General features: G+C 43.0%; 1 protein-coding gene across 4 annotated transcripts in view; it reads left to right on the top strand.

Moving 5' to 3' along the window:
* Positions 1–828: 828 nt before the first annotated feature.
* Positions 829–24,532, top strand: part of CC2D1B (coiled-coil and C2 domain containing 1B) — a 38,867-nt gene continuing 15,163 nt past the window's right edge. Inside the window, exons 1-12 of one of the 4 annotated variants that reach the window (XM_083447937.1) lie at positions 829–948; positions 4,162–4,263; positions 9,565–9,697; positions 12,945–13,045; positions 14,711–14,827; positions 15,995–16,126; positions 17,472–17,778; positions 17,984–18,108; positions 19,683–19,758; positions 22,071–22,166; positions 23,328–23,458; positions 24,381–24,453. In XM_083447937.1, the coding sequence (XP_083304063.1) occupies positions 4,198–4,263; positions 9,565–9,697; positions 12,945–13,045; positions 14,711–14,827; positions 15,995–16,126; positions 17,472–17,778; positions 17,984–18,108; positions 19,683–19,758; positions 22,071–22,166; positions 23,328–23,458; positions 24,381–24,453 (1,357 nt within the window). In that variant the 5' untranslated portion in view covers positions 829–948; positions 4,162–4,197. Of the gene's footprint in view, positions 1,169–4,161; positions 4,264–9,564; positions 9,698–12,944; positions 13,046–14,710; positions 14,828–15,994; positions 16,127–17,471; positions 17,779–17,983; positions 18,109–19,682; positions 19,759–22,070; positions 22,167–23,327; positions 23,459–24,380; positions 24,454–24,532 lie in introns of all 4 variants that reach the window. The other 3 variants (XR_014513002.1, XM_083447939.1, XM_083447938.1) reach the window with 3 other exon arrangements.

The following is a 24,532-nucleotide window of genomic DNA, read 5'->3' as shown; positions in this document are numbered from 1 at the left end:
CACATCTATATGCTCACAACTGTTAAAGTAGGTAGCTGGTTAGTATTTTCCTGTTGAGCAGAAATTGCTGTTTTTAAAAATTGGGCAGTACGATTCAATACTGTAAAAAACAATGGTTCTTCAAGTAACTGCTTAAAAACCACAAATAAGTGGTTCCACCACTGCATTTCAGTAGTAAGAGGGAACACTGGGAACTGCCTTACATCGATTCAGACCAATTAGTCCATCTAGCTTAGTATTGTTTACACGGATTCAGCTCTCCAGGGTTTCAGGCAGGGAATTTTTCCCAGCCCTACCTGGACATGCTGGGAATTGAACCTGCAACCTTCAGCAATGGCCATACTGATAGTACTGTTTATCTCCAAACTGATGTATCTAGGGGCACTGGAGGCACATCAGCTGGAAATCTGAAAATACCTGCTAGGCTGCAATTGTACACAGCTTTACCAGGGCAAAAGTCCCGTGAGTGGACGCGTGTAGCATTTCACGGAAGCTGTTTAAGGGGGAGTTAATAGGAATGCTTATGAATAAACTAGATTCTTACTTGAGCGACCGCAGGTTCAAGAGAACCATCCCTATTTGCATTTTCTGGTGGGAAAAGAAAACACAAGTGCAAAAACCATCCAGTTATGTAGGGTGAAGGCAGAAGCAGTCGTATAATTTCTTTATTTTTAAACACAGGTGTACGTATTTGGATTGCAGCGGGTTCGCTTGGGCTCTCGGCCATGGGTATCCCGCGCGCGCGCTCTCTCTGGCTCTCCTTCCGCCTCATAGCTCCACCCCTTTTAGCCTCTCCCTTTTTATAAATAAATAAACCTGCGCGCCTGCGCGTTGCTGGGCCTCTTGGTGCAGCCCCTAGCAGAGTCGGAGTAGGCGGGGAAAGTTCTCTCCTCTCTGGGTCCGCGGCTTCCTGTCTGCTGCGCTGGAGCCCGTCGGCTGCGGCAGGAGGTGAGCTCGTGCCTTCGGGCGCCGCCCGTCTCGGCCGGAGGGATAGTAGGGCAGCCCTGTCCCCACCGCGATAGGGCTGAGTAGGGAGGCAGCTGCCGTGGTTCCTCCTCCTCCTCCTCCTCGGTGGAAAAGGGTTGTTGCTACCTGAGCCTCAGAGCATAACCCAGCTCCTCCCTCTTCCTAGCCTTCTCTGGCGCGATTGAGCCCTTAGAAAACAGGGGTGTGTATATGTGGTGTATATGGCGAGCTGAAGAGCCTAGTTTTCTGTTTGACTCAGCGCGGTGTCCATTCACACATGCAGGCACGCCATTCGACTCGTAACTGAACGCCTGAGCAGCCTTTGTGGAAGCGTCCTGCATTTGCTGTCAGCTGGTTGTAGCGGCGGGGGGCATCTGTGGTGGTCGTTTCATACACGCAAGCCATTTATGTAGTCGCTGGCGATTAAGGTGTCCTTTGGAGTTAATGGTCCTGGAGCGGGGAAGGGGGCATGTCAACACAGCTGAGCCCAATTGGTGCATCAAAGGAATAGTAACTTTGCAGGAGGATATCGCTGGCCCTCGCCTTTGCTTGAGCTGCAAAGTTTAATTTGAGCCAGGGTTAGTCTTGGAACTGGTTTTGAATGCAAGAGCTCATGTGAGGCATGTGAAATTAGGAATAAAGGGCATGTCTCAGGAGTTTGGTAGGAGGATCTGCTCTATCTCAGAGTGTAAATATCAAGGCACACCTACACATCTGAGTCGATCTTTGCGCTGGGTCACATCACTGAGATTCCTTAAGTGCAGATGTTGGGATAGGGAGCCCTGTTGGATCAGACCAAAGACCCATCTAGTCCAGCATCCTGTTCTCGCAGTGGCCAGCCAGATGTCCGTGGGAAGTTTGCAAGCAGGGTCTCAGTGTAACGGCACTCTCCCTCCTTGAGATTCCTAGCAGCTGGTATTCAGAGATATACTGCCTCCAACAGTACAGGTAGAACATAGCCATTGTGTCTGGTAGCCACTCATATTCATGAATTTGCCTAATTCTCTTTCAAAGCCGTCAAAGTTTGTGGTCATTACTACACTTTGTGGGAGCGAATTCTATAGTTTTAACTGTGTTATGTGAAGAAGTGCTTATTTTGGTCTGTGCTTAATCTTCCAACATACAACTTCATTGGATGTCCCTAGGGTTCTAATATTATTTATGGGGGGGGGGGGACACTTCTCTATCCCCTTTCTCCACAACATTCATAAACTTAAGCACCTTTATCACATCCCAGTTTACTCTCCTTTTTTTCTAAACTAATATGTCCTAAATGTTGTAACCTTTCTTCCTCCAGCCTCTTGATAATTTTGGCTATCTTTTTCTGAATCTGTTCCAGCTCTACAATATCCGTTTTTGAGATGAGGTGACTAGAACTATACTTAGTATTCCAAGTGTGTGTCACCATAGATTTGTATAATGGCATACTTTTATTTTCCTTTCCTATTGATCCCTAACATGGAGTTCACATTTTTCACAGATATTGCACACTGGGTTGAGCTACCCACTATGACCCCAGGCTCTCATTCCTGGTCAGTCACCACCAGTTCAGACTCCATTAACAAATATGTAAAATTAGGATTCTCTTGTCCCAATGTGCTTCACTTTACAGTTACTTACATTGATTTGCATTTGCTACTCTACTGCCTACATACTCAGTGTGGAGAAATCCTTTTGGAGCTCCTTGCAATCCTTTCTAATTTTAACAGTCTTGAACAATTTGGTATCATCAGCAAACTTGACTACCTCACTGTTCATACCTTCCTCTGAAGAAGTTAAAAAGCACAGAATCCAATACTGATCCTTGGGGGGCTCCGCTTTCTAGGAGAACCTTTCATTTTCCTCCTTTAGTACACCTTTGACTCCTTTGTCATACAAAGGTCAAGCTGTTTCCTTAGCTGCCTTGAGTTGTGTCCTGGGCGGGGGGGGGGGGATGCAGGATAATAATAATAATAATAATAATAATAATAATAATATACCAGTCTCCTGCTACTAATGCATTTCAATGTTTTTCTCGTAGTTAGTCTTTGTTTTTAGCAATGTGCTCCTTCCATTCCTTTTTGCATGCATTGCTTTCCACTTGAAATTCTTTTTCCAAGGTGTGTGTTTCTTTTTGTTCTTCTCTTGGACAAGAGTTCCATTTTCTAAAGGAAGCCTTCTTGCTTTGATGGCTTCCTTGACTCTGCACACCTCAGCATCCTCTTGGCAACTTCCTTGATTTGAGGTATACATTCTGAATGAGCTTCTGTTGGGGTGGTTTTGAACAACCTAAAGCATTCTAAAGAGATTTGACCTTCTTCACTTTGCCTTTCAACTTGCTTTTTACTAATCCCCTCATTGGGGAGGAAGTTTCTTATTTTGAAGAAAAAATGTTGCTGGTTTGAATTAGTGAATTATTGAACCTCAGTACTAAATGTATGCAAAAAAATGTGCTCTGCTACTATTGAGCTATAACCCCACTTCTGTCTTTGCCACCCCCCAAAAAATCTGGGAATACAGTGGTACCTCAGTTTAAGAATGATTCGGTTTACAAACTCCACAAAACTGGAAGTAGTGTCCCGGTTTCTGAACTTTACCTCTGTCTAAGAACAGAAGGGCACCGGTGGCGGGAGGCCTCATTAGGGAAAGCGGGCCTCAGTTTAAGAACGGTTTCGGTTTAAGATCGGACTTCTGGAACAGATTAAGTTCATAAAGCAAGGTACCACTGTAGGACTTCCTGCTCAGTGGATATGGTTTGTAGACAATGTTGAGATTAAGGATGCCCTTCATTGTTTTATTTTATTTTATTTTATTAACTGTTGGGTGGCCATAATCTAAATGGCAGCAGTGACTTGTTTCCATCTATTTTGGGGTAGGGAAGCTCAGGCAATAAAGATCTTCTAGAAGCCAAAGTGACCAGCTTTTCCACTCATATATTGGCTATAGGAAAGTGATGGGTGGGAGAGAATGACAAACTGCCTGCTAGAATAATAGCTAGCAGATGACGGCAACAAGCTGGTATCATTTTTTTTAATTAAAGTTTTTTTTCATACATTTTGTAAAATATAATGGGATCGACATGTAGAAATCCACAGTGGCAAGTTACCTTAATACCAAGCTTGTATCTTTTTGACCTTGTTTCCAGTCAAGGTAGTTTCCATGTTCTAATTGAGAATGCTGTTCTTGTCTGTTATGTCTGGGTATTATTGTCTGTAGGTAACTTTTGTGGACTCAGCAAAACCATAAGCCAAGATGCTTGGCAGAAGACCCAAGAAAAGCCCCCAGGTGAAAGGTCAGGCAGCTGCTGCTGCAAAACAGGTATATATATATATATACATGTCTTTTCCCAATTCTGTATGCACTTGTTAGAACAGTTTAAACTTTAAGTCCATTTGCTTAGCACAAGTTGTTATGTTACTACGATTCAATGATTCTTTGGAGTGTATTGTACTTTTGTATCTGTAAGAATAGAGAAGCAGTGCCTTTGATTACCCATATTTGAGTTGCATCAGGAATTCACGTGCAGATTTTGCTCCAGAAAGACTTGAATTATACAAGTATCTCATCTATTCTGTACTTTGCAATGGTAGGCTTTCTTAGAATTAAACCAGATCTGACAGATGTCCAGCCAATACTTCTTACGAAAAACTCTACCTCTGCTAGGTGCTTTATCCTTGAAGTCTGTGCCTTGTGACCTGATGAGTCATTGTCTGATTAGCCTTTTAAGTTCCCATCAGAATTTCCTGCCAGCTCTTGGATGCTGAGGAAACATTAAGATGCAGGGTAGCTTAAGGAGCAAGCGGCAGCCCTTTGAGAGAAGCAAACAGAAAGTTGGAATGCCTGACACCTACTGAACAAACTTGGTTTCCTTCTCTGTTGTCGTAAGTCTTGCTGGTAGTGCCAGGCGATTGCCTCCACAAGCTAAATAAGTGTTGCTGTTGCATGTTACAGGTAATAGAGCTGTGCGATAATAGCGGCAACTGCATTCCCCTCAGCTAAGTAGTTTCACGGAGCCCCCACCCTACTGCCGACTCACGGGAGCCAGCACCAGGCTGAGGGCTCCTTAAACTGCTCAGCTGAGGTAAGGGCAACTGCACACTCCTCAGTCAAGCAGTATAAAGATACAGAGGGAGGAACAAGCTGTATCGGTGCCTCGCAGAATGCAGTGGCGGTTTCACTCAGCGATATGTCGCTGGTGAAATCGCCACCGCTCTTGAGTCCCTCTGCTAGCAGCGCCACTGGAGGAAGGAACTCTAGTGGACGCTGCTAGGAGAGGGACTCAGGACCGGTGGTAGTTTAATCAGCAATATACCACTGAGTGAAACTGACATCACAGTTTGCTCCTGGGCAATATATCACTCAGGCCTAACAGGTAACTTAGGTACGAGTGTTCATATAATAAATGAAGAGGGCAAAAGTAGTCAGTACTTAAAAGCAAATACATATGGAATCAGAGCTAAGAGGTGCCACAATGCTGCCCAGGGCAACCTCCTCTATGAAACAGGATCTGCCAGTTTCCTACAGATTGGCTTATGCACCCAGGACACTATGTGCCATGATCAAAGAACACGTATGGTTTAGAAAAGTGCTAGCTGAACAAACTCATCCGTTCAAGTAGGAGACATTGCATGCTGCAGAACGAAAGCAAAACATTCTAAACTTGCTAGCCAGCCTAGCCTTATGGAAGAGAGAACAGGTCTTGTTTTCCCTAGAATGTGATCCTTATGAAAGGAAGTGTCACATTTCCAAGCCAGTTGCAAGATCTGAACCCTTTACGAGTCAAAGAGTTTCAAAACACTGATTAGAAAACAAGAGGGAAGCAGTGCTGCAGGGTAGAAGTGCCAAAAGCGAACCATCAAACCAATGATTTAGAACTGTGCACTGTCATGACTCGATATTGCATTGGGAGCTTGTATGAATAGAGCAGGCTACCTGCTTCAGGATTTATTTTTATTGTTATATTTTTATATCCCACATTTCCTCCAAGGAGCTCAAGGTGGTATACATGCTTCTCTTCCTTCCCATGTTATCTGCACAACAACCCTGTGAGGTAGGTTGTGCTGAGATACTGCAACTGGCCCACATTCACCCATTGGGCTTCATGGCTGAGCAGGGAATTGAACTTTGGTCTCCCAGGTCCTGGACCAGTGCTTTAACCACTACACTGTACTGGCCCTACAGACTTATCTACTTCAATGCATGCACAGAGGTGAGGCCGGGAAGTGAGGATATAATGATTTGGACAAGGACAGTGAGTGTGTTCCTCTTCCCCCTCCTTACGTGATGTGGGTCAGCACCCAAATAGGGATATACTCTTCTGTGTTTTCCAGAGTAAGTCAGAGCAAGCCTTCAGAGAATCTGTTTGCAAGATGGCTTGGTACTAGATGATTTTTAAAAGAATAATAATCTTGAATGCAACTTCCTCCTTATGTTGACAGGTAGGAAACGGGCAACAACCAACTTTTTGTTTGGTTGTTATCCAGTGTGGTATGTGTTTTTGATAGCTTTCACAAGCTAAATCGGAGCGCTATGACACAGCAGCATCAAATCAAGGAAACAGATCTTGTTTTTTCAGTTTTTGTGGGTTCTGTTGTAGAATAAAGGAATGCACACCCTCAGTTCACTCATGGAACTTGCCAGATCAGCAGGGCCTTGCTGTTTGAGAGTGTATCCAACATTCCCCATGCATGACTATTGCAAGCAAAGGTAGATAGTGTTGGGCAAACTGTCTTTCACAGGAGCTTGTGTTGCATTACTGATCTTCTCATCATGGAATACTTGGTGAACTTCAGAGCAAACCCAGGGATCTGAAAGCCACTGAGCTAGGATTATTAACGGGCACTGTTACAGGGGCCACATTACAAATAGATATTTTAGTGCGACAGCACCTACACTTTGTAACTTATTGCCTGTTGACACCACACAAGTGCCTTCCCTGTATTCTTTTCACCGCCTGCTTTAAACATTTTTGTTCAGAGATGCCTGTCTGCACATGTAAAAGTTATATGTGTTTTTATCAGTTTTTAGTTGCTATGGGTTTTAACCCATCAACTTTCAGATTTTAAAACATACATTTTTGTGTGTGAGAATTTTAATGTTTTATGTTTTTGTAAACTGCTTAGAGCTTTTCTTGCAATCAAGTGGTATATTCATTTTGTCCAGTAAATAAATAAATACACATTGGGCCTCAGATAGCCAGGGGGCAGGAGGTGTCCAAAACAGTTACTATATTCTCTATTGCTCCATACAGGCAACTCAAAACTTACAATTGTGTTCATTTGGGGTTGCTTTGGCATCCGAGCGGTGGATCAGAAGCAGCTATTCATAAAATTTCTCTCTATCGCCCTTGCGTTGTGACTGAAAGGTTGAAGAGATATTGGGAGGAATTAAGTGTCATGATTTTCCAATTGTTCCATCAGTTCAAGCATTTGGCTCGCTTCCTCACCCTGTGTGCTGTTCTAGAGGTTCTCCAACCCCACCCCATCCCACCCCAGCCAATTTGGGGAGGGGAGAGGGGAGACATATTGCACAAGCTTATGCTGATGGGACTCATTAGTTGATCCCATCCATTAATATTTTTTGTAGTGCTTTTAGGCTACTAGATTTGTGTCAGGCAAAGGCTTATAAAATCAAGTATGTTTTTATGTTTTAGAAGAAAACTGGGCTTGCAGAAATTTATCTGTGGCAACGTGTATGTTGTTTAGATTTCTATAAAAGACTTAAGTTCCCTGGGTACAATAGATGATGGATAGTACCTTCTGAACTTGCAGAAGTTTGAATTTGCCAGTTTTCCGATGTTAGAATGAAAGTGGCAATTTGGTACGCTCAGGTAAGCCTGGTAACTTACACATCTATGGCACACCTAAGCCATATTCAGGCATTGCCTTCCACAAGTTACCAGGTGAGAGGGGGCAGCATGGATGGGTGCTCTATCTCTCCCCCCCGATTTTGTCTCTTTCCATTTCATGGAAGGTGACAGTCTGCAGTGGGGAGCCACTTTTTGTGTTGGTGTTTCCAAAATAGGTGGCACTTCATGGATCTGAGAGGCTCCCCACCTTAGATAGTCGCAGTCTACAGGTTGGAAGGTGACAAAAACAGGGTTGTTGAGGAGCTAGTGCACCCCTACAAGAAGTCCGTTCCCTGGAATGTGATGCCCTGAAGGGGTCTTAAGACACATGAAGTTCAGTGGAATCTGAAAGCTGGTGCAGAATTCTGAGACTCCAACATGTTCTTATTTTTAAACTATATTTCTAGCCCTTTCTGTTACGGAGAGAGCTATATTTCAAATTAAGGTAAAGTGTGTAATAGACACCAGTGTCTTCTCTCCTCTTCCATGACCCAGAAATGCAATTTCCTATCACATATGACTTTCCTTATTGGTACACTGTTCTTTTCCGAACAGATTCATACTTAACAACAACCAAAAATCCAATTCTACCAAGAAAAAAGCATTCCAACTGAGAGCCAGTTCTAATTAGAGTGTTGGACCAGATTCAAACTACCCCTCAGCCATGAAGCTTTCTGGACCAATCACTATATCTCAGCCTAACCTGATTCCCAGGGTTTTTGTGAGGCTAAATGTTGAAAGTGAAATTATGTACACCACCCTGAGCTCCTCAGAGCAAAATTACAGTGTAATAAATGTAATGGATAAAGAATACAAAGGTTTACATATATTTATTTTCAAAGCTTCTTATTAAAATCTGTGTATAATCTTGTATAATCTTGGGACACAGGTGGCGCTGTGGGTTAAAGCCTCAGCGCCTAGGACTTGCCGATCGAAAGGTCGGTGGTTCGAATCCCCGCGGCGGGGTGCGCTCCCGTCGTTCGGTCCCAGCGCCTGCCAACCTAGCAGTTCAAAAACACCTTCGGGTGCAAGTAGATAAATAGGGACCGCTTACCAGCGGGAAGGTAAACGGTGTTCCGTGTGCTGCGCTGGCTTGCCGGATGCAGCTTGTTACGCTGGCCACGTGACCCGGAAGTGTCTGCGGACAGCGCTGGCTCCCGGCCTATAGAGTGAGATGAGCGCACAACCCTAGAGTCTGGCAAGACTGGCCCGTACGGGCAGGGGTACCTTTACCTTTACCTTATAATCTTGTTTGTTTGTTTACATCTATGTTTTGGCTGTAATATCAATTCTATGTTTTAACTCTTAACTCCAGTAATGACAGTTGTGTTTATGTTTGTACTGTAATTAAATTGTTCCAATTCTTATATCCTTTCTGTATTTTGGCTAGTTGTAGAGAACACATCAAGCTTTAAAATGCATATATATTTTTGAGTTGGGGAAAAACATAAAGTCTACCTAATTTTGTGTAATATTGTAAACGTAATCTTGGCACATAAGCTTTTTCTTCAAACTTGAATTTGGTAGCTTCAGTTTGTCAACATCAGTGTAGAGCTCATGTGATCTGGAAATCTTAACAAATCTTTAGGCAGGTGATCTTCATTATTATAATCTAGGGCTGAGGCCAAGGCAGAGAAGTTAACAAAGCCTTGGTTCAGAGCATACAACACCTGTGCTGGTCTTTCTGATGCATGACCATTGTAAGTAACATGGAAATTATATGGCAGTTGTCTTAAGCCTCCTCACTGAGCTGGTTTCTCTCTTGGCATCAGCTGGGACTTTTCGTAGAGTTCAATCCTGAAGAGATGATGCTAGATCTGGAGGATGACGGGGACCTAGAGGCAGAACTAGCTGCTATCACTGGAGAGAACTTGCCTGCTGGGAAAACAAAACCCAAAGGAAAAAGTAAGCATGTTCACTGGAAACTTTGAATTGTTTAAGGTAATTAGAGGTTGCGTTTGTACTTTTTGCCTTTGCGATGCAACTGATAATTAAGAGCCCATGCACAAGATGGAATTTTTTTTGCAGTACCATACAATCCTATATATCAGGGATGGGGAACCTTTTGCAGCCTGTGAGCTACATTTCCTCATAGGCAGTCTTCTAGGGTGGTGGGTGGAACCAGAGGCAAAAATGAATGGAGCAACAGGTGTAACTCTGAACTTTATAGAGTGCATTCAACCATGCAAAAGACAGAGGTTTCTACCTGCCTTGCCCCCAGTCCCCCCCTTCCAGGTAAGCAAGAGGCGTTATCACAGTTCAAGGATGCATTCCAGCCAGTGAAAAGCCCTTGAGGAGGGTCAGTAAAGGTTGTGGTCTGGGAAGAGTCCTGAGGGCTGTATTTGACACCTGGACCTTAATTTTCCCACCTTTTAGTATACCTGTCTGCTGAAAAGTAAACCCCTTTGAGGGGATTGCAGCCTACTTTTGTAACTGGGTCTGTAGGGAGCCAATCAGAATGAGAAAATAAAGCTACTCTTGTTCAGACATGGTAGAAATTGGTAACCTGAAGAATTATGATGCATATGTTGTTACATGTTATTGTGACAGTACAATCAGATGTCCTTATTTGTTTACTTATTTACAGTGGTGCCCCGCAAGACGAATGCCTCGCAAGACGGAAAACCCGCTAGACGAAAGGGTTTTCCGTTTTGGAGGTGCTTCGCAAAACGAATTTGCTATGGGCTTGCTTTGCAAGACAAAAATGTCTTGCGATTCCTGGGGTTTTTTTTCCCCCTCCCAGCCTTTTTCCCAAGCCCCTAAGCCGCTTAACAGCTGTTCGCTAAGCCGCTGAACAGCTGATCTAAGTCACTTATCAGCTGATCTAAGCCGCTAATAGCCTTTTAGCAGCTAATCTGCTAATCCCTTAAGCCTTTAATAGCCGCTAATAGCCTTTTAGCAGCTAATCCGCTAATCCCTTAAGCCTTTAATAGCCGCTAATAACCGCTAAACCGCTAATAGCGCTAATCCGCTAATGGGCTTGCTTCGCAAGACGAAAAAAACCGCAAGACGAAGAGACTCGCGGAACGGATTCTTTTCGTCTTGCGAGGCACCACTGTACTTACTTTTGCCGGGTTTCTAGTAATACAAGTTCTTTGGATGACATGTAACAGCTAAGTGTAAAACAGATGTGAAGCTTAAGCATAGAATAATATAAACAAACATAGAACAGTACAAAGAAATTCAGTTTTTAAAAACAAAGGTAAACCAGCCTTATCATGTGAAAAAGGCTAAGAAGGGAGTAAAGACTAACCAGCCACTATTAAAACAAAGATCACTCATTGTAAAACAGTAATTCAAGTGATATATATATATATAGGCACTCAGGAGAGCATATGATGTTGGACTTGTATATCTCATTGCTTGCCTTTCTTGCTGTTTTAATTTTATACTTCTGTAGTGATGCAGAATGAGACAGGCTGAAATTGGTGTGGAAGCTATAGTAACAAACAGTGAAGTGAGCAATTGGAGTCAAATAGAGCAGTTGAGAAAGAAAATTGGGCAGATGGCTGAGCATGATGAAGGAGATGATGATACAAAAGTGGGAGGGGATGAGCTGTATATACAAGCTTTAAGACTCATGACTGAGAGTTTAAAAGATAACAGAAGAGGAGTGGACTGACACTGAAATGATTTAATAGTGATCATTCAGCAGAGTCATTGGGCTAGAAAATAGATTGCTGAGGACCAGGTTTTATATCCCTGCTCAGCCAAAGGTATTGTTAGTTTCTTGCTCTCCTGCATTCCCCATTTGTAGAAGGACCATAAGGTCACTGTGTCCCAGGCTTCTGGTGGAGACAAAAAAGGCCTGACCTGTAGTGCACTTTTCACATCAAAAGTGCTTCATAAATGATGATCGCTTTTAAAAAGCAACAACAACCACCTGTGTATAATCACTCCACCATCCTATCCTGCAGGTGGTATAATGAGGGCAGAAGGTGGAGTTGAGAAAGACAAACAAATACCTTAGGCAAGGTACCACAAGGGTAGCACGGATATAGTCCTCCACAAGTTGCATTTTGGCATTGTTGCATGCAATACAAAGATCCTGTATTGCTTGGAATTCTGCTTGGAAGATTAGGTCTAAGTCAAAATAACATTGTGTGGCCATGTATCTTTGTACTTCTGGATGAAAACTTTGAAAGATCACTGTGCTACACAATAGGCTGGTTCATACAGAACACTAACCCATGGTTTAGCACAACCTAGAATACGTCCATTGCACACTGTGCTTTGCTTCTCTCACAGCATTTGGTTTCTCTTTCACCCTGACATAATGTTATGCACAAAACAGAGATCACAGGTTTTAGTGCTACATAAGCGAGCCTCGTGTCAGGCATGTAGACCCCCCTCCCCCTTCCTCCTCCCCTCCCATCCAATAGTAAGATTGATGCCAAGTTTACTTTCATTTTCAAAGACTCTTGGTTTGGGCGGGAGGTTTAGGCCTGGTTTGCTGAAGATGTGTTTTTGTTGGCCAGGTTTATTTCCTAAATTGGCTGTTGAGACTTTGTTTCCTATAATAGCTTAGGATTGGTGCAGAACAGGGGTTGCCAACCTTTTTGGACCAGTGGGCACCTTTTGAATTTTGGAAGAGTGTTTTGGGTGCCAGTCACAACTTGCCTGCCACGGTGCACATAATTTAACAGAAAATTTAAGAGAGCACAGCCATTCTTCCTCACCACATCATACAGTATTGATTATGTACTCACATTCAACCATTCTATTGTGTAATAACAACAGTTAACATTCCTTGAATGACCATGTTTCTCTCTCTCTCTCTCTCTCTCTCTCACACACACACACCCCTTCAGAAAAGCCCCTCCATGGGAGAAGGAAGTCTCTGCAATTGTGGGTGGGGGGAAGCAATTTCTCTCCATGCACCCTGAAACAAAATAAACAACATGGAGACCACAAACCTGACACCCACAGTCACCAGTTTCATGATTCCTACATAAAGAAGGAAAGCAACGTGATAGAAAGCTTTGTTATAACTACTTAATGTCTTTTAATTTTTTACTGGCTAAAACCAACAAAGTGGCTAAGATGAAGAAAAGTCTTTTAAAAACCTGCCACAATGTTAGGGTCACAGTAATTGTTTGTCTGAACCTTAGGGTTCATCCCTTAGGATTTCCTTTTTAATTGTGTTCTCCAGCTCCCCTGCCTATGGATCATATTGAAAAGATGGCCGCTGAGTGCATGAAGGACTTGGATGAAGATGATGATGAAGGTCTGGAAGAAGATACCGAACTTTTGGTATATATGGGATTCCATTGCAAGGCTGTTTTTCTTGGTGTAGAGGAAGAGGCATCGTCCCCTTATAGGAAAGACTGCATGTGATAACACTTGTGGGTCTGGAACACTGAAAGGGAGGTGCAAGCAGTTCTTCCTAGTAATTGGCTGTAACCATTAAAGCTCAGAATTTTCCAGAGAGCAACGGCAGGTGTGTGGGTTTCACCTTTCCTGCTTGGTACTGGCTCTGTTTCCTCAGGCTGGAGCAGAAGTGGTGTCTGTTTGTAGCTGCCAGAGGGGAAAGAAGAAACTTGTCTGGAAAAAAAATTGTGACATTCCTGAGGTTTGAACTGGGCTGCAGGTGAATTAAATTTAGAAGTTGTTCCATAATGTTTGAAGAGATAGTAGCATCTGGCAGTACTACTGGTGAACTTCATGTGCACCAAGACCCACTCACACAGGTTTCTTAAGGATCCTGGGAAATCAGGCTGAAAACTTACTACCGTATTGGCCTGAATATAAGCCGCACCCAAATATAAGCCACACCTTTAAAATTCATTGGGGAGGGGGAGAATAAAAGATAATACCTGAATATAAGCCACTCCCTTAAAATTATGCAGAACACCCGTTCTGTTTTACCATATGTCTGTTTCAGCAGCAATATTGTAAAAGCCAATTTTTGTAAGGTCGCGAAAATAAGCCGTACTTTAACTTTTCACAGTCAGCATTTGGGGAAAAAGTGAGACATATTCAGGCCAATATGGTATTTCTCTTGGGAGTTGTTTTTAGAACTGCTTTGCACGCCCTAAAGTGATTGTGTCCTACCACACATGATCCTTATATTAAAATCATTTCCATATTCTTTAATACAAGGCTGGGAGAGGCAAGAGGAAATCTTAATCAAATGAATATAATGTTGTAATCGCTGGAACATCATTAAGGCCTCTTGAAAAGTAATGTTTTCTCTCAACAACTGCAGTTTTTGGAGTTTCCAGATTTGGAATTCAGGCATATCAGGAAGGCTGGTATACAAGAACTTTTACTACAATCTTGTGTACAAAAACCACTTTGAGGTTTTGTTTTGTTTTAACAGTCAAGTAGTATCTAAATAACATTATGAAATAAAAAATACAATTGTGCTTGGTTAAGTCCCATAGGACTTCACTGGGACATAATTGTATGCAAGATTGTGGCCTTCGTTTGCTTTACAGGCTGTAGAGTTCTTCATAGATGTGTGTTCTTAGAATGGTGCAAGTTCCTGGTTGCCTAAGGGGCCCTTAAAAGGCATACAGGAAGTTTACAAATCACAGCACAATTCTACCCATCCTAAACCACACACACATTCGAGGTTTAACTGGAATTATTTTGCTGCCAATTCAAATTAGCTAAAATGTGGTGCATCGCTTGGACAGCATGTAGCTTTTACATGAAGCTTTTAATCTCTGATGTAAAGCTGCCACAGAGGAACATAAATGAGGCAGCCTTATTCACATACAACAGTGACTTTTTGTAAAGAAAAAAGTGCAGTTGGTTTGGCATAAGAAGAATGCTCTTTGATTCTAAGTAAGAGATTTCCGGGCCCCACCTTTGAATGATAGCAGTGGAAGGTACCCCGTGGTTCATTTTAATGCAGTGCTCAAAATAGAAGAAGCTCTTCTTTAGCAACAATTGCACTGTTTCATGCTCTAGGCAGAGTTGCAGGAAGTCCTGGGAGAGGAAGACGGAGGAGGAAGCGGTGAACGTGAGACGGAAACAATAGAAGAGTCTTCTGTAGCCGCAGAGGAGCCCAGCGATCTACCAACACAGGTAAATGAAAGCTTTTGCTTTGAGCCTGGAAAACTGGATTTTAAGGAATGTAAAGGTCAAGCCCTTCTGTGTATGAATTGCACTGCATTTTGGTTTTTTTTGGGGGGGGGGGTTGTTGTTGTTTTTTAAAAAAAACAACCTGCCCTCTGTACTGGGAATATAGCAAAGTGTTTAGCTTTCATTTAAAGTGAACTTGGAAGTTGGTTAGCACCTTGAAAGTGAGAATGTGTTGCAGGCAACTGAGCAAAGACAATGGCTGTGACCTGGGCTCCTGGAGACAGCTGATTTTAACAGCGTAGTCAATCAGGCTGTAGACAAGGGATGGAGAACCTGTGACCCTCCAGAGGCTGCTGAACCCCCAACTTCCATCAGTCACAATCAGAGTGGTCTGTGGTCAGGTATGATGGAAACCTTAAGCTCAACAACATTTGGAGGGCCACCAGTTCCCCACTCCTCCTACATAGACAGTGTAGGATTGAACAAAACCACCTCAGGACATTCTCCTTGGCTGCAGTTGTGTTTAGGGCTTGTGTTTGGTTGCCTCTTCCCTTTGAACACATTCTGTGAGTTTTCTCTGTTCCGTTCTTGTTAGAGTTAGGTTTGATGAGCAGTGCTGCCGGTATTTACTTAACATTGGCAGCTTCTTGGCAGAGTGTTTTTGTAAAGTGAATAAGTGCTAGTGGGATTTCTAGTCTCTTGAATTTGTAGCGTTTGTCAGATGATTTTTCCACCCCCCACAGAAGGAGAGAACTTTGTAAGCAAACATGTTGAAGAAAACCGTTAGAGGGCTCACAGCAGAATAGAGAAAACATTTTCAATACTTCAAAATAACTTTGCAGTCAGTCTCTGTCTGAAATGACGAAGACCTTCCGACTAAATATGCCCAGTGGCTGTGAATGTTTCCTGAGGTGTTCCACCCACCCACTTCTCTGCTGCTGCTTTGGCAGAAGGCCGAGAGGTGACTTGTGGAATTTTTGCAGAAGAACAGACACTCATCTGTTCAAGGGAGGTGGTTCGGCCTCTTATGCCTTGAGTCCTAGGTGTGAATGTTCCAGAGAATGTGGTTCTCTCCCGCCCCTGATACTTGAATGTCTGATTTAGAGTTCAATTCTGGTGAGCAGAATACTTCTCATCTTTTTTGGTCTAATTTCCTTTATCTTCTTTGAGATGGCGCCTGCTGTTTCCAGTGGACTGCAACACACAATAGAAGAAAGGATAGTTAACTATAAGGCAGCTATACTCAACGCAAATGAAGCCGGCGAGAGTTCCAAAGTGCGACGGTATGAACGGGGCCTGAAGGTATGTTGGGACCACAGATTCTCATCCTTTTAGCAGAGAAGGAAAAATGCTGTTCAAAACAGGCTATGAGTACCAGCCATTAATTCAGTGCAAAGATGTATGCAGGAAAGAACAGAGGCGTAGCATTCATTTTTTTCACTTTTGTAAATGAGTGCTAGTCTTGTTCTGTCTAAAATCTTTGTATAGACAGAATTGTCTAGGTTAAATTAAACATTCATTAATGCTTCTTTAGTATGGTATCATGACGGTAGTCTGGATGAGGTTCTCTCTCTTTTTTAAACTGTTTTAGTAGGTGGGAGTTTTAATTGAGGCTATTTTATCTTCTCCAGATTTGTTGCTGTTGCTGTTGTTGTAATTGTAATCATTACAGTTTCATACACTAGCACTCATTCCCAAACAGGAGTTCATTCAAATGGAAACTTTTCTTACAGACTCTAGATATTAGAGATAGCTACCATATAACACACAAAATAGAACTGATTTTAAAAGCTATTGGCTCCAGTGGGCAGGGTATTTATGTTTTGGGGAAATTAGGTGAAATCTTGTATTCAATAAATACCTGGAGGCAGGGAATAAAAGCTAAACATTGGTCTTGCAGGCTTAATTATTGGTAGAGTTGAAGATTCAACAAGATCTGTGAGATTTCTCAGCTAGAGGTCACTAATTGAAATGTGTAGCATTCCTACATTAGGGACTTTTTGTTGCCGTTGGGGTTTTCTAGTCACTTGGTTGGATGGACATTATTTTGTGTGTTGATTTTCTGTGCCTGTGCTTCAGAAGAAAGCAGAAAAGTTCATTTATTTATCATTAAGACTTGAAATTCAGCAAAATGGGTACAATTTCTCTTCCTGTTTTGATGCATGTGTATTGTCAGAAAGCTACTGCATTTTCCCATATAGTTTAGAGGCATGTTGTTGAGTCTTTGCACAGTCCAGTGGAAGAGGAATTGCAAAGCTTTATAGCACTACAGCTCCCATCATCCATGCCACTGGCCATGCTGGTTGGAACTGATGGAAGTTGTAACCCAGAATATGACAGAGTTTTATCATTTTGTGTGGGGGGGTTGGGAGTGTTTCACTGATCTCGGAGCATTGCAAAATGCTGCAGTTCCCAAGGAGGCTGTAGAGTGTGAGATTCCAGGCACCTAAGAGATCCTAGGTATAGCCTGAAGGTACATGAGGCCATCTCCTTGCCGTAGCTAAACTGATCTGGACGTGTTGAGCACCTGGATGGGAGACTACATGGGTCAACAAATGAAAGACACAGCTTGTTTGGAATGATCATATAGGGGATAAGTATTTAATCTATGCTGGGTAATTGAAAGCGCTACTCAATCCACTACTAGGCATTGGAAACCATGCTGACTGCAGTGAAGAAAGGGAAAAAGGTGAATGAGGAAGAAATGCCACCACCTGTAGCATCCGGGAAGAGCTCTGTCACAACTCCACAAGCCGTGCCTTTGAATGACTTGCCTAAAAACTCAGGCAGCCAAGATGAAATAACTCTTCCTGAAGGGGAGGAAAATGAAGGCTCTACTACAGACCATGAATTAAAGAACCCCAGCGATCCGGAGCTATCTGTGAGCACACCTGATCTCCAGAGCCAGGATGCAGATTCAGGTGTTCTGGGAACAAGTAGCACTTCTGAAAACAGTAAGTAGTTTGAGTGTGGCCCTTTCCCCTGCAGCATCCCTATTCTGCATATGTACAAAAAAGTGCCACTTTTCTGCTTGTTTCTTCCATAGGGTGGACAGGTGGTGGACCCAGGTGCCTAAGAAACTATGGTCCTCATGGTGTTTATAGTAGATGTTTTATTGGCTATATAGTAGGTGTTTTTATGTTTTGTTGTCTTGTTCAGATTCCCCAGACCTTGGCACACGAGCACTGCTTGTGACACGAGAGAAGGAGTACAAACTAGCAGCGCTCAAAGCTAAACAGAAAGGCGATCTGGAGAAGGCAAAAGAGTACATGAGGACTGGGAAGGTGAGGCATCATTATTTTCAAGCTAAAGCAGGTTTCTGCAAACCATAATTGGTGTTGGGGATCTTGAGGAGTCTCTAGAATATTTCTTTTTCTGTGGGTAAACGTATATGTTAATTCACCGTGGGGATTTGCACCCCCATGGCAAACTTCCAACCTCAGGTGTATATGAGTTGGAGCCACAGCATATAGAGTTTTCCAACCTCTTCCAGTGGGTCACCATGGAGCTGAATTGGAAAAGAGGCAACTCAGTATAATGGCCCTGACTCATGCAGTACATATGGCTGTGTAATGGGGAAATCACCATGAACTAACTGACCCCATGGTAAATGTAACATATGGACCAGCTCCCCGTTCCTTTCTTTATAGAGTGAAAGTCACAATTCTGCAGCTTTCTTGTGTCAGGATCCCTAAAGCAGAATTTCACTAGGAAAATCTACATTCTTTGACCAGATAAATAAATCTATGCAAGTTAAATACTGTTAGAGATCTAAAAGAACTGTATCTACCTGCATACAAGAGTATTGAAGGGGAATGAGGTGATTTGTGCATGTGCTGGGGACTGAATGAAGGATACATCCATCAAAGAGAGAAAGTGGGGACTTAGGGTCGCAGGAGCGCATCTTGCTAACATCTGGAATCCACATCCCATCCCTTCTTATTTTTGAATCCTAAACAGAAGTTCTCTGATTCAATGCAAGTTGTTCAATGGCTAGAAATTTGAGAATGCCTCTCCTATGGGAGGTCCAGAGAATGGACCTTTTCTGTGGTGGCCCCCTGTTTGTGGAGTGCTCTCCTCAGGGAAGCTGGCCTGGCGCCTTCATTACATATCTTCATGTACCAGATGAGAACATTACTTTATAACCAGTCCTTTGGCTGGCTAACAATCTATGTCTTTTTAAATGTGTTTGTGGGAGGGAGGTTGTTAGTTTGTTCTTGTTCCTATCATGTGTTTTGGGTTCTTATTTTGTATTTTTATGTTGTGAACCACCCTGTGATCTTTGGATGAATGGTGGTATACAAATGTTAATACAGTGGTACCTCATGTTACAGATGCTTCAGGTTACAGACTCCGCTAACCCAGAAATTGTGCTCTGGCGGCAGCAGGAGGCCCCATTAGTTAAAGTGGTACCTCCGGTTAAGAACAGACCTCCAGAACAAATTAAGTTCTTAACCTGAGGTACCACTGTAATAATAATAGTAATTTCAATTAGAGTGGGTATCTGGGATGCTGTACAGTGGTACCTTGGGTTACAAACGCTTCAGGTTACAAACACTTCAGGTTACAAACTCCGTTAACCCAGAAGTAGTACCTCGGGTTGTGAACTTTGCCCAAGGATGAGAACGGAAATCGTGCAGCTGCAGCGCGGCAGCAGCGGGAGGCCCCATTAGCGAAAGCACGTCTCAGGTTAAGAACAGTTTTGGGTTAAGAACGGACCTCCAGAATGAATTAAGTCCGTAACCCGAAGTACCACTGTGTGTGTGTGTGTGCTAGTTCTGTGATCAGAAGCACCATTCTATGAACCGAGTTGAGATCAATGCCATGCAGACCCTTTGGCTTTGCATTTTTGTTATAGAAGTTCAGCCTGGTTCTGGAAGCACTGGACAGTGGGCAGCCAGTAGACCTCAGGGATATGCCACCAGCACCACAGGGTAAGAGCAAAGGAGATAAATGATCTTTCCAGTAACTAGAATACACTGAATTGCAGATAAAAGATGAAGGTTTATCACACTGACTTCAGATATCCTGTGGTAAAAACCCTGCAAAGGATCTGTGACGTTGTGAAACCGTCAGACTTTCATAGTTTCAGTTTTCTAATGGCATCCTGCTTTTGCCTCCATATCATTAAAAATAAGCAAGTGAATCTATCTAATATAATGTATTGCATGATTATTTTTTTTCTGTCTTAAGTAACTTTGCAGTCATTTGTTTTATTTTTCAAAACCAGGTATTCTCCATATTTTGAAATTGAAATATCCTATTCTCTGTTCCCACTGTCGTCTCTTTGTGTGGATTTTTTTTTCAGTGAATGCATCTTCATTTGCCCCCTGCATGTGTCTGCTTAAGGTTAAGTGTCTGCTGAAGGGATATTGTGTTTCTGAGCAGTCCAAAGTGCAATATCTTGCGCCTGAGAGAATGCATTTGCTATGTACCGTATTTTTCGCCCTATAGGATGTACCTTTTCCCCTCCAAAAATGAAGGGGAAATGTGTGTGCGTCCTATGGGGCGAATGCAGGCTTTCGCAGAAGCCTGGAGAGCGAGAGGCATCGGTGCACACCGACACCTCTTGCTCTCCAGGCTCCAGGAAGCTATCCGCAAGCCTTGCGCACCGGGGGGAGTTCCCCTGGGCGCGCAAGACTTGTGGGCGGCAGCCTGCAGCGCGGAGCACGGGGCGCCCTCCTGAGGACGTCCCTTGCTTTTCGCAGGTGTCCACAAGCCTTGCGCACCGGGGGGGAACTCCCCCTGGGTGCGCAAGGCTTGCGGCAGCAGCCTGCAGCGTGGAGCACGGGGCGCCCTTCGGAGGACGCCCCGTACTTCGCGCAGGTGTCCGCAGCCTGCCGCCCGGCGCGTGGGGCGCCCTGAAGCAGAGCGCCCCTCGCGCCGGGCAGACATCGGCCAGCCCCACAAGCTCGGGGGACAGCGGGGAGGCGCAGCGCCGCCATCCCACTGTTCCCCGACCTGGTTTTGGGGGGGAAATAAAGGGGGGGGAATTCCCTTTATTTCCCCCCCCCCCAAAAAAAAATAGGTGCGTCCTATGGGACGGAGCATCCTATGGGACGAAAAATAAGGTACTGTTTTAGTGTTATGTGACTCCACCTTTTCTTTTTCCTGGTTGCAATTACTTATAAACATCAGTTTCATGCCCGTGCTATTACATAAACTGAATTTTAAACTGATTTTGTTTGGGATGTTTCTACGTTTCTAGGATTTGGAATTAATTACATAAAATTAGTTGAGTGGTTGTCCCTATTTACTGAGAACTGGAACTGCTTGGAGAGCTAACAAATATGTAAAGGAGTTGGAGGAAGCATTAGTGTATTTGGTAGTTATTCTAACAGTAGAATTGTGGGAGTTAGGTGTTGGTCCTCTTAGATTTCCGTAATTTTCAAATAGGGTGACAACAAAACCGCTAACAAATCACAGAATCCTTCTGTGAATTCTGTGAATCTATGATTTGGTGGTGGTGGATTTGAAGGAATTCATGTTAAAAAGTATGAGGCCCCATTAGAATCCATACCTGGGATCAAAGCTTTTGTGCCACAACAATGAAAAGTGTCTTTTTTTTTAAATGCTTCAGTTGCGACATGGGTGGGAACCTGTGAAAAGCTTGTGCAATTTCAAGAGGTTCCATTTTACGGGATCCAGTGTGTCAGGCTTATCCCTCTCTCTCTCCCCATCTTCCTCTCTCTCACTCCAAACTCCCTTTCTCTCTATGGCATGCCATTTCTTTCCTCCTTCCCTTCTCTCTCTCTCTCCTGTGGCACCTCATTTTCTTTTGCCTAGCAGCTTAATTTTTTTCTCCCTAGTCTCCCAGGTTACTCACCTATACTTCTCCTATCCTCTCAGTTGCTCTGCTCTCTGTTCAGCTTCTTTAGGTGCTAATCTGAGCCTTGAAAAGCACATAGAGCTGAAAGAAGCAGTAGGGGCAACTTCTCTTCAAATTTCCTCCTTCATCACTTTGTACTTTTCAAGAGAGGGAAAGGTAACCATTCTCGCCACCCCATGATGATGGCAGTGATGGGTGGAGGGCAGTGCCATTGTGCCTGTGGGTGGCATGCTGGCAACCCCAGACTTAGAGCGACATTTGTTCCCATTGGAAAAAACAGCTTCTCTTTACAGTACCAAATTTTCTTTGGCTCTTGTTGAATTATGTTGCAACTGTAGTGAAGAATTTGTATCTCTACGCTTCCGTGCCTTTTATAAAATGCATTAAATTCTTTTCCCTTGACACCCACATTTTCAGACCTTGAAAGTCCAGAAATGATACAGCTTCCCTCAAAACAGGCACCATCTGTAGCTGTGGAAACCACCCTTCCTGTGACAGCACCAGACAGTCAAGGTAATAGAGCTTCGGCTTGGATGCGTTTTAAAGCAAAGCCTCTCTCTTGTGAGGTGTATTGTATAGATTAGAAACTCAGATCTTACAGTATAATAGCTATGACCAGCATTTCTAATCTATATAAGTGCAGCCTGTGAAATTGCAGCGCAGAATTGGAGAAACTGAGAAATACCTAGATTGGACGACTGGTTACTTAAAATTTGGCATATCACTTCAGTAGTTAAATTAACAAATATTAATTAGGTTCAGGTAACAAATTAGGTAACAGATATTAATTAGGCAAACTAGACAGAGCAGCAATACTTCTATTGAAAAATGAAGCTTATCCATTCCTTATTGGACTGACAGAACACGAAACAATATTCGTCTATATATGCTTTTGGTAGATACAGCATCAGTCATATGCTTGGGTGAAATTTAATGGTAAATTTTTAAAAAATTAATGGTAATTTGCAATTCTGATTTTTGAATAAGTATACAATCAAATGAGTAAACGGTTAATTTTTAATAAGTAAGCAAGCAAGCAAGCAAGCAACACTTCATGGTAATATATACATATACAGTATAGGTTACAACTTTTTGATAGGTTATACATATGAAAAAGGCAGGGAATGATCTTAAATTGATGGACCATAGTTTCTTGTTTGAAATATTCCAATTATATACATATATATAGTGTTAAGTATGCAGATATTTGTACTGTGTTCTTTTTGTGTGTATTTGTGTGAGAGAGAGAGAGAGAGAGAGCGCGCGTACACACACACACACACACACACACACACACACATATATGCATATATAAATCTGTCTTTCCATATATTGCAACATACACCTTTCAGACAGGAATAAAGTGTGTCTTTCTTTGAGAGACACAAACACCAGAAGCATTTTTTCATTTTGTTTTTTAAATACTGTTGCATCTGTTCATGTCAATGGGAAAAGGAGAAAATGGGTTAGAGCACCGATGGGGGAACCACTGACCCTCCAGAAGGTGTTGGGCTCCAGCTCCAACCAGTGTGGTCAGTGTTAAAGGATAATAGGAGTTGTGGTCCAGCAACATCTGGAAGATGAGACGCTATCCTCCCTTAGGTCAAAGTGTGAGAAGCAGGTGCCTATATTGTGGCTGAGCTCATATGATACGTTCTTTGGATGCTTTTAAAGGTCCCTTGCCTCAGCCAAAAACAGTGATGGAGGCTTTGCAGCAGAGGATGGAGAAATACAAAGCAGCAGCCGCTCAAGCCAAAGCAAATGGAGATGATCGGAAGAGCAGGATGCACGAGAGGATAGCCAAGGTAAAGAAGAAGAAGCTGTGTGTACTACCACAAAAGTTCCTTGGTTGTAATCATTTTATTGTGAGCCTCTGCTGTGATATAACAGCAGTGAGAGGATCTGCTCCTGTTTGAGCCTATTACACCAATCCGGACCTGACTGCGTTGGCTACCAATTAGTTTCCAGGCCCATTTCAAAGTGCTGACTTTGACCTATAAAGCCTTAAACTGCTCAGGACCATGATAATTTAAAGGCCTCTCACCATATGAACCAACCTGGACCTTATGATTGTCATCTGAGGCCCCTCTACAGGAGGTCTGGAGGGTGGCAACATGAGAACGGGCCTTTTCTGTGGTGACTCCCTGCTTTTGGAATGTTTTCCCCAGGGAGGCTCGCCTGGTGCCTTCATTACATATCTTGGGGAGCCAGGCGAAAACATTTCTCTATAACCAGGCAGAATACAAATCTGATAAATAAAAATAATAATTGTTAGACTTGTGGAATACAAGCTCATTGGGTGGTGAATTTCAGCATCACATAGTTCACATTACACTCTGAGAATGTCATTGTCAAACTTGCCCGCATTAAACTCAGAAAGACTTACTTCTGAGGAGATGCATATAGAATTGCACTCTGAATAATGTTAACCATCATTTCATCACATTTACTAAGAACGTGGGGCAAATCTTTCAGCCCTTTTCTTAAAGCCATGTGGAGGGGTTGTTGCATCTGTGTACTGCAAGCTCAGCAACAGATGCAGTACATGGAGGAAGGTTTACATTTTTCTAGCTATGAAGTGTTCTGCCTGGAGTGCTCTTAAAATGTTTTCAAATCCTTATGGCATAAAGGGAAACACAACAAATGAGTGACAAATAAGTATTTATCTCCCCCTCCCCACAACCTGTCAGATGACTGTATTCTCTAACCAAAATTTCTCCTTAACAGCAATACCAAGATGCCATAAGAGCCCATAAAGCAGGAAGGAAAGTGAATTTTGGTGAACTACCAGTTCCCCCTGGTAAGTATGCAACACTGTCAGGGCTGTGCGTTGAAATGTGAGATACCCTCGCGTAAGTGCTTTGCTCCTGGCACAATTG

Source organism: Podarcis tiliguerta, assembly GCF_965153285.1.
Source record: "Podarcis tiliguerta genome assembly, chromosome: 6".
NCBI classification, from domain to species: Eukaryota; Metazoa; Chordata; class Lepidosauria; order Squamata; family Lacertidae; genus Podarcis; species Podarcis tiliguerta.
The sequence above is the reverse complement of the archived record's forward strand: the minus strand, read 5'-3'. Positions and strand labels throughout refer to the sequence as shown.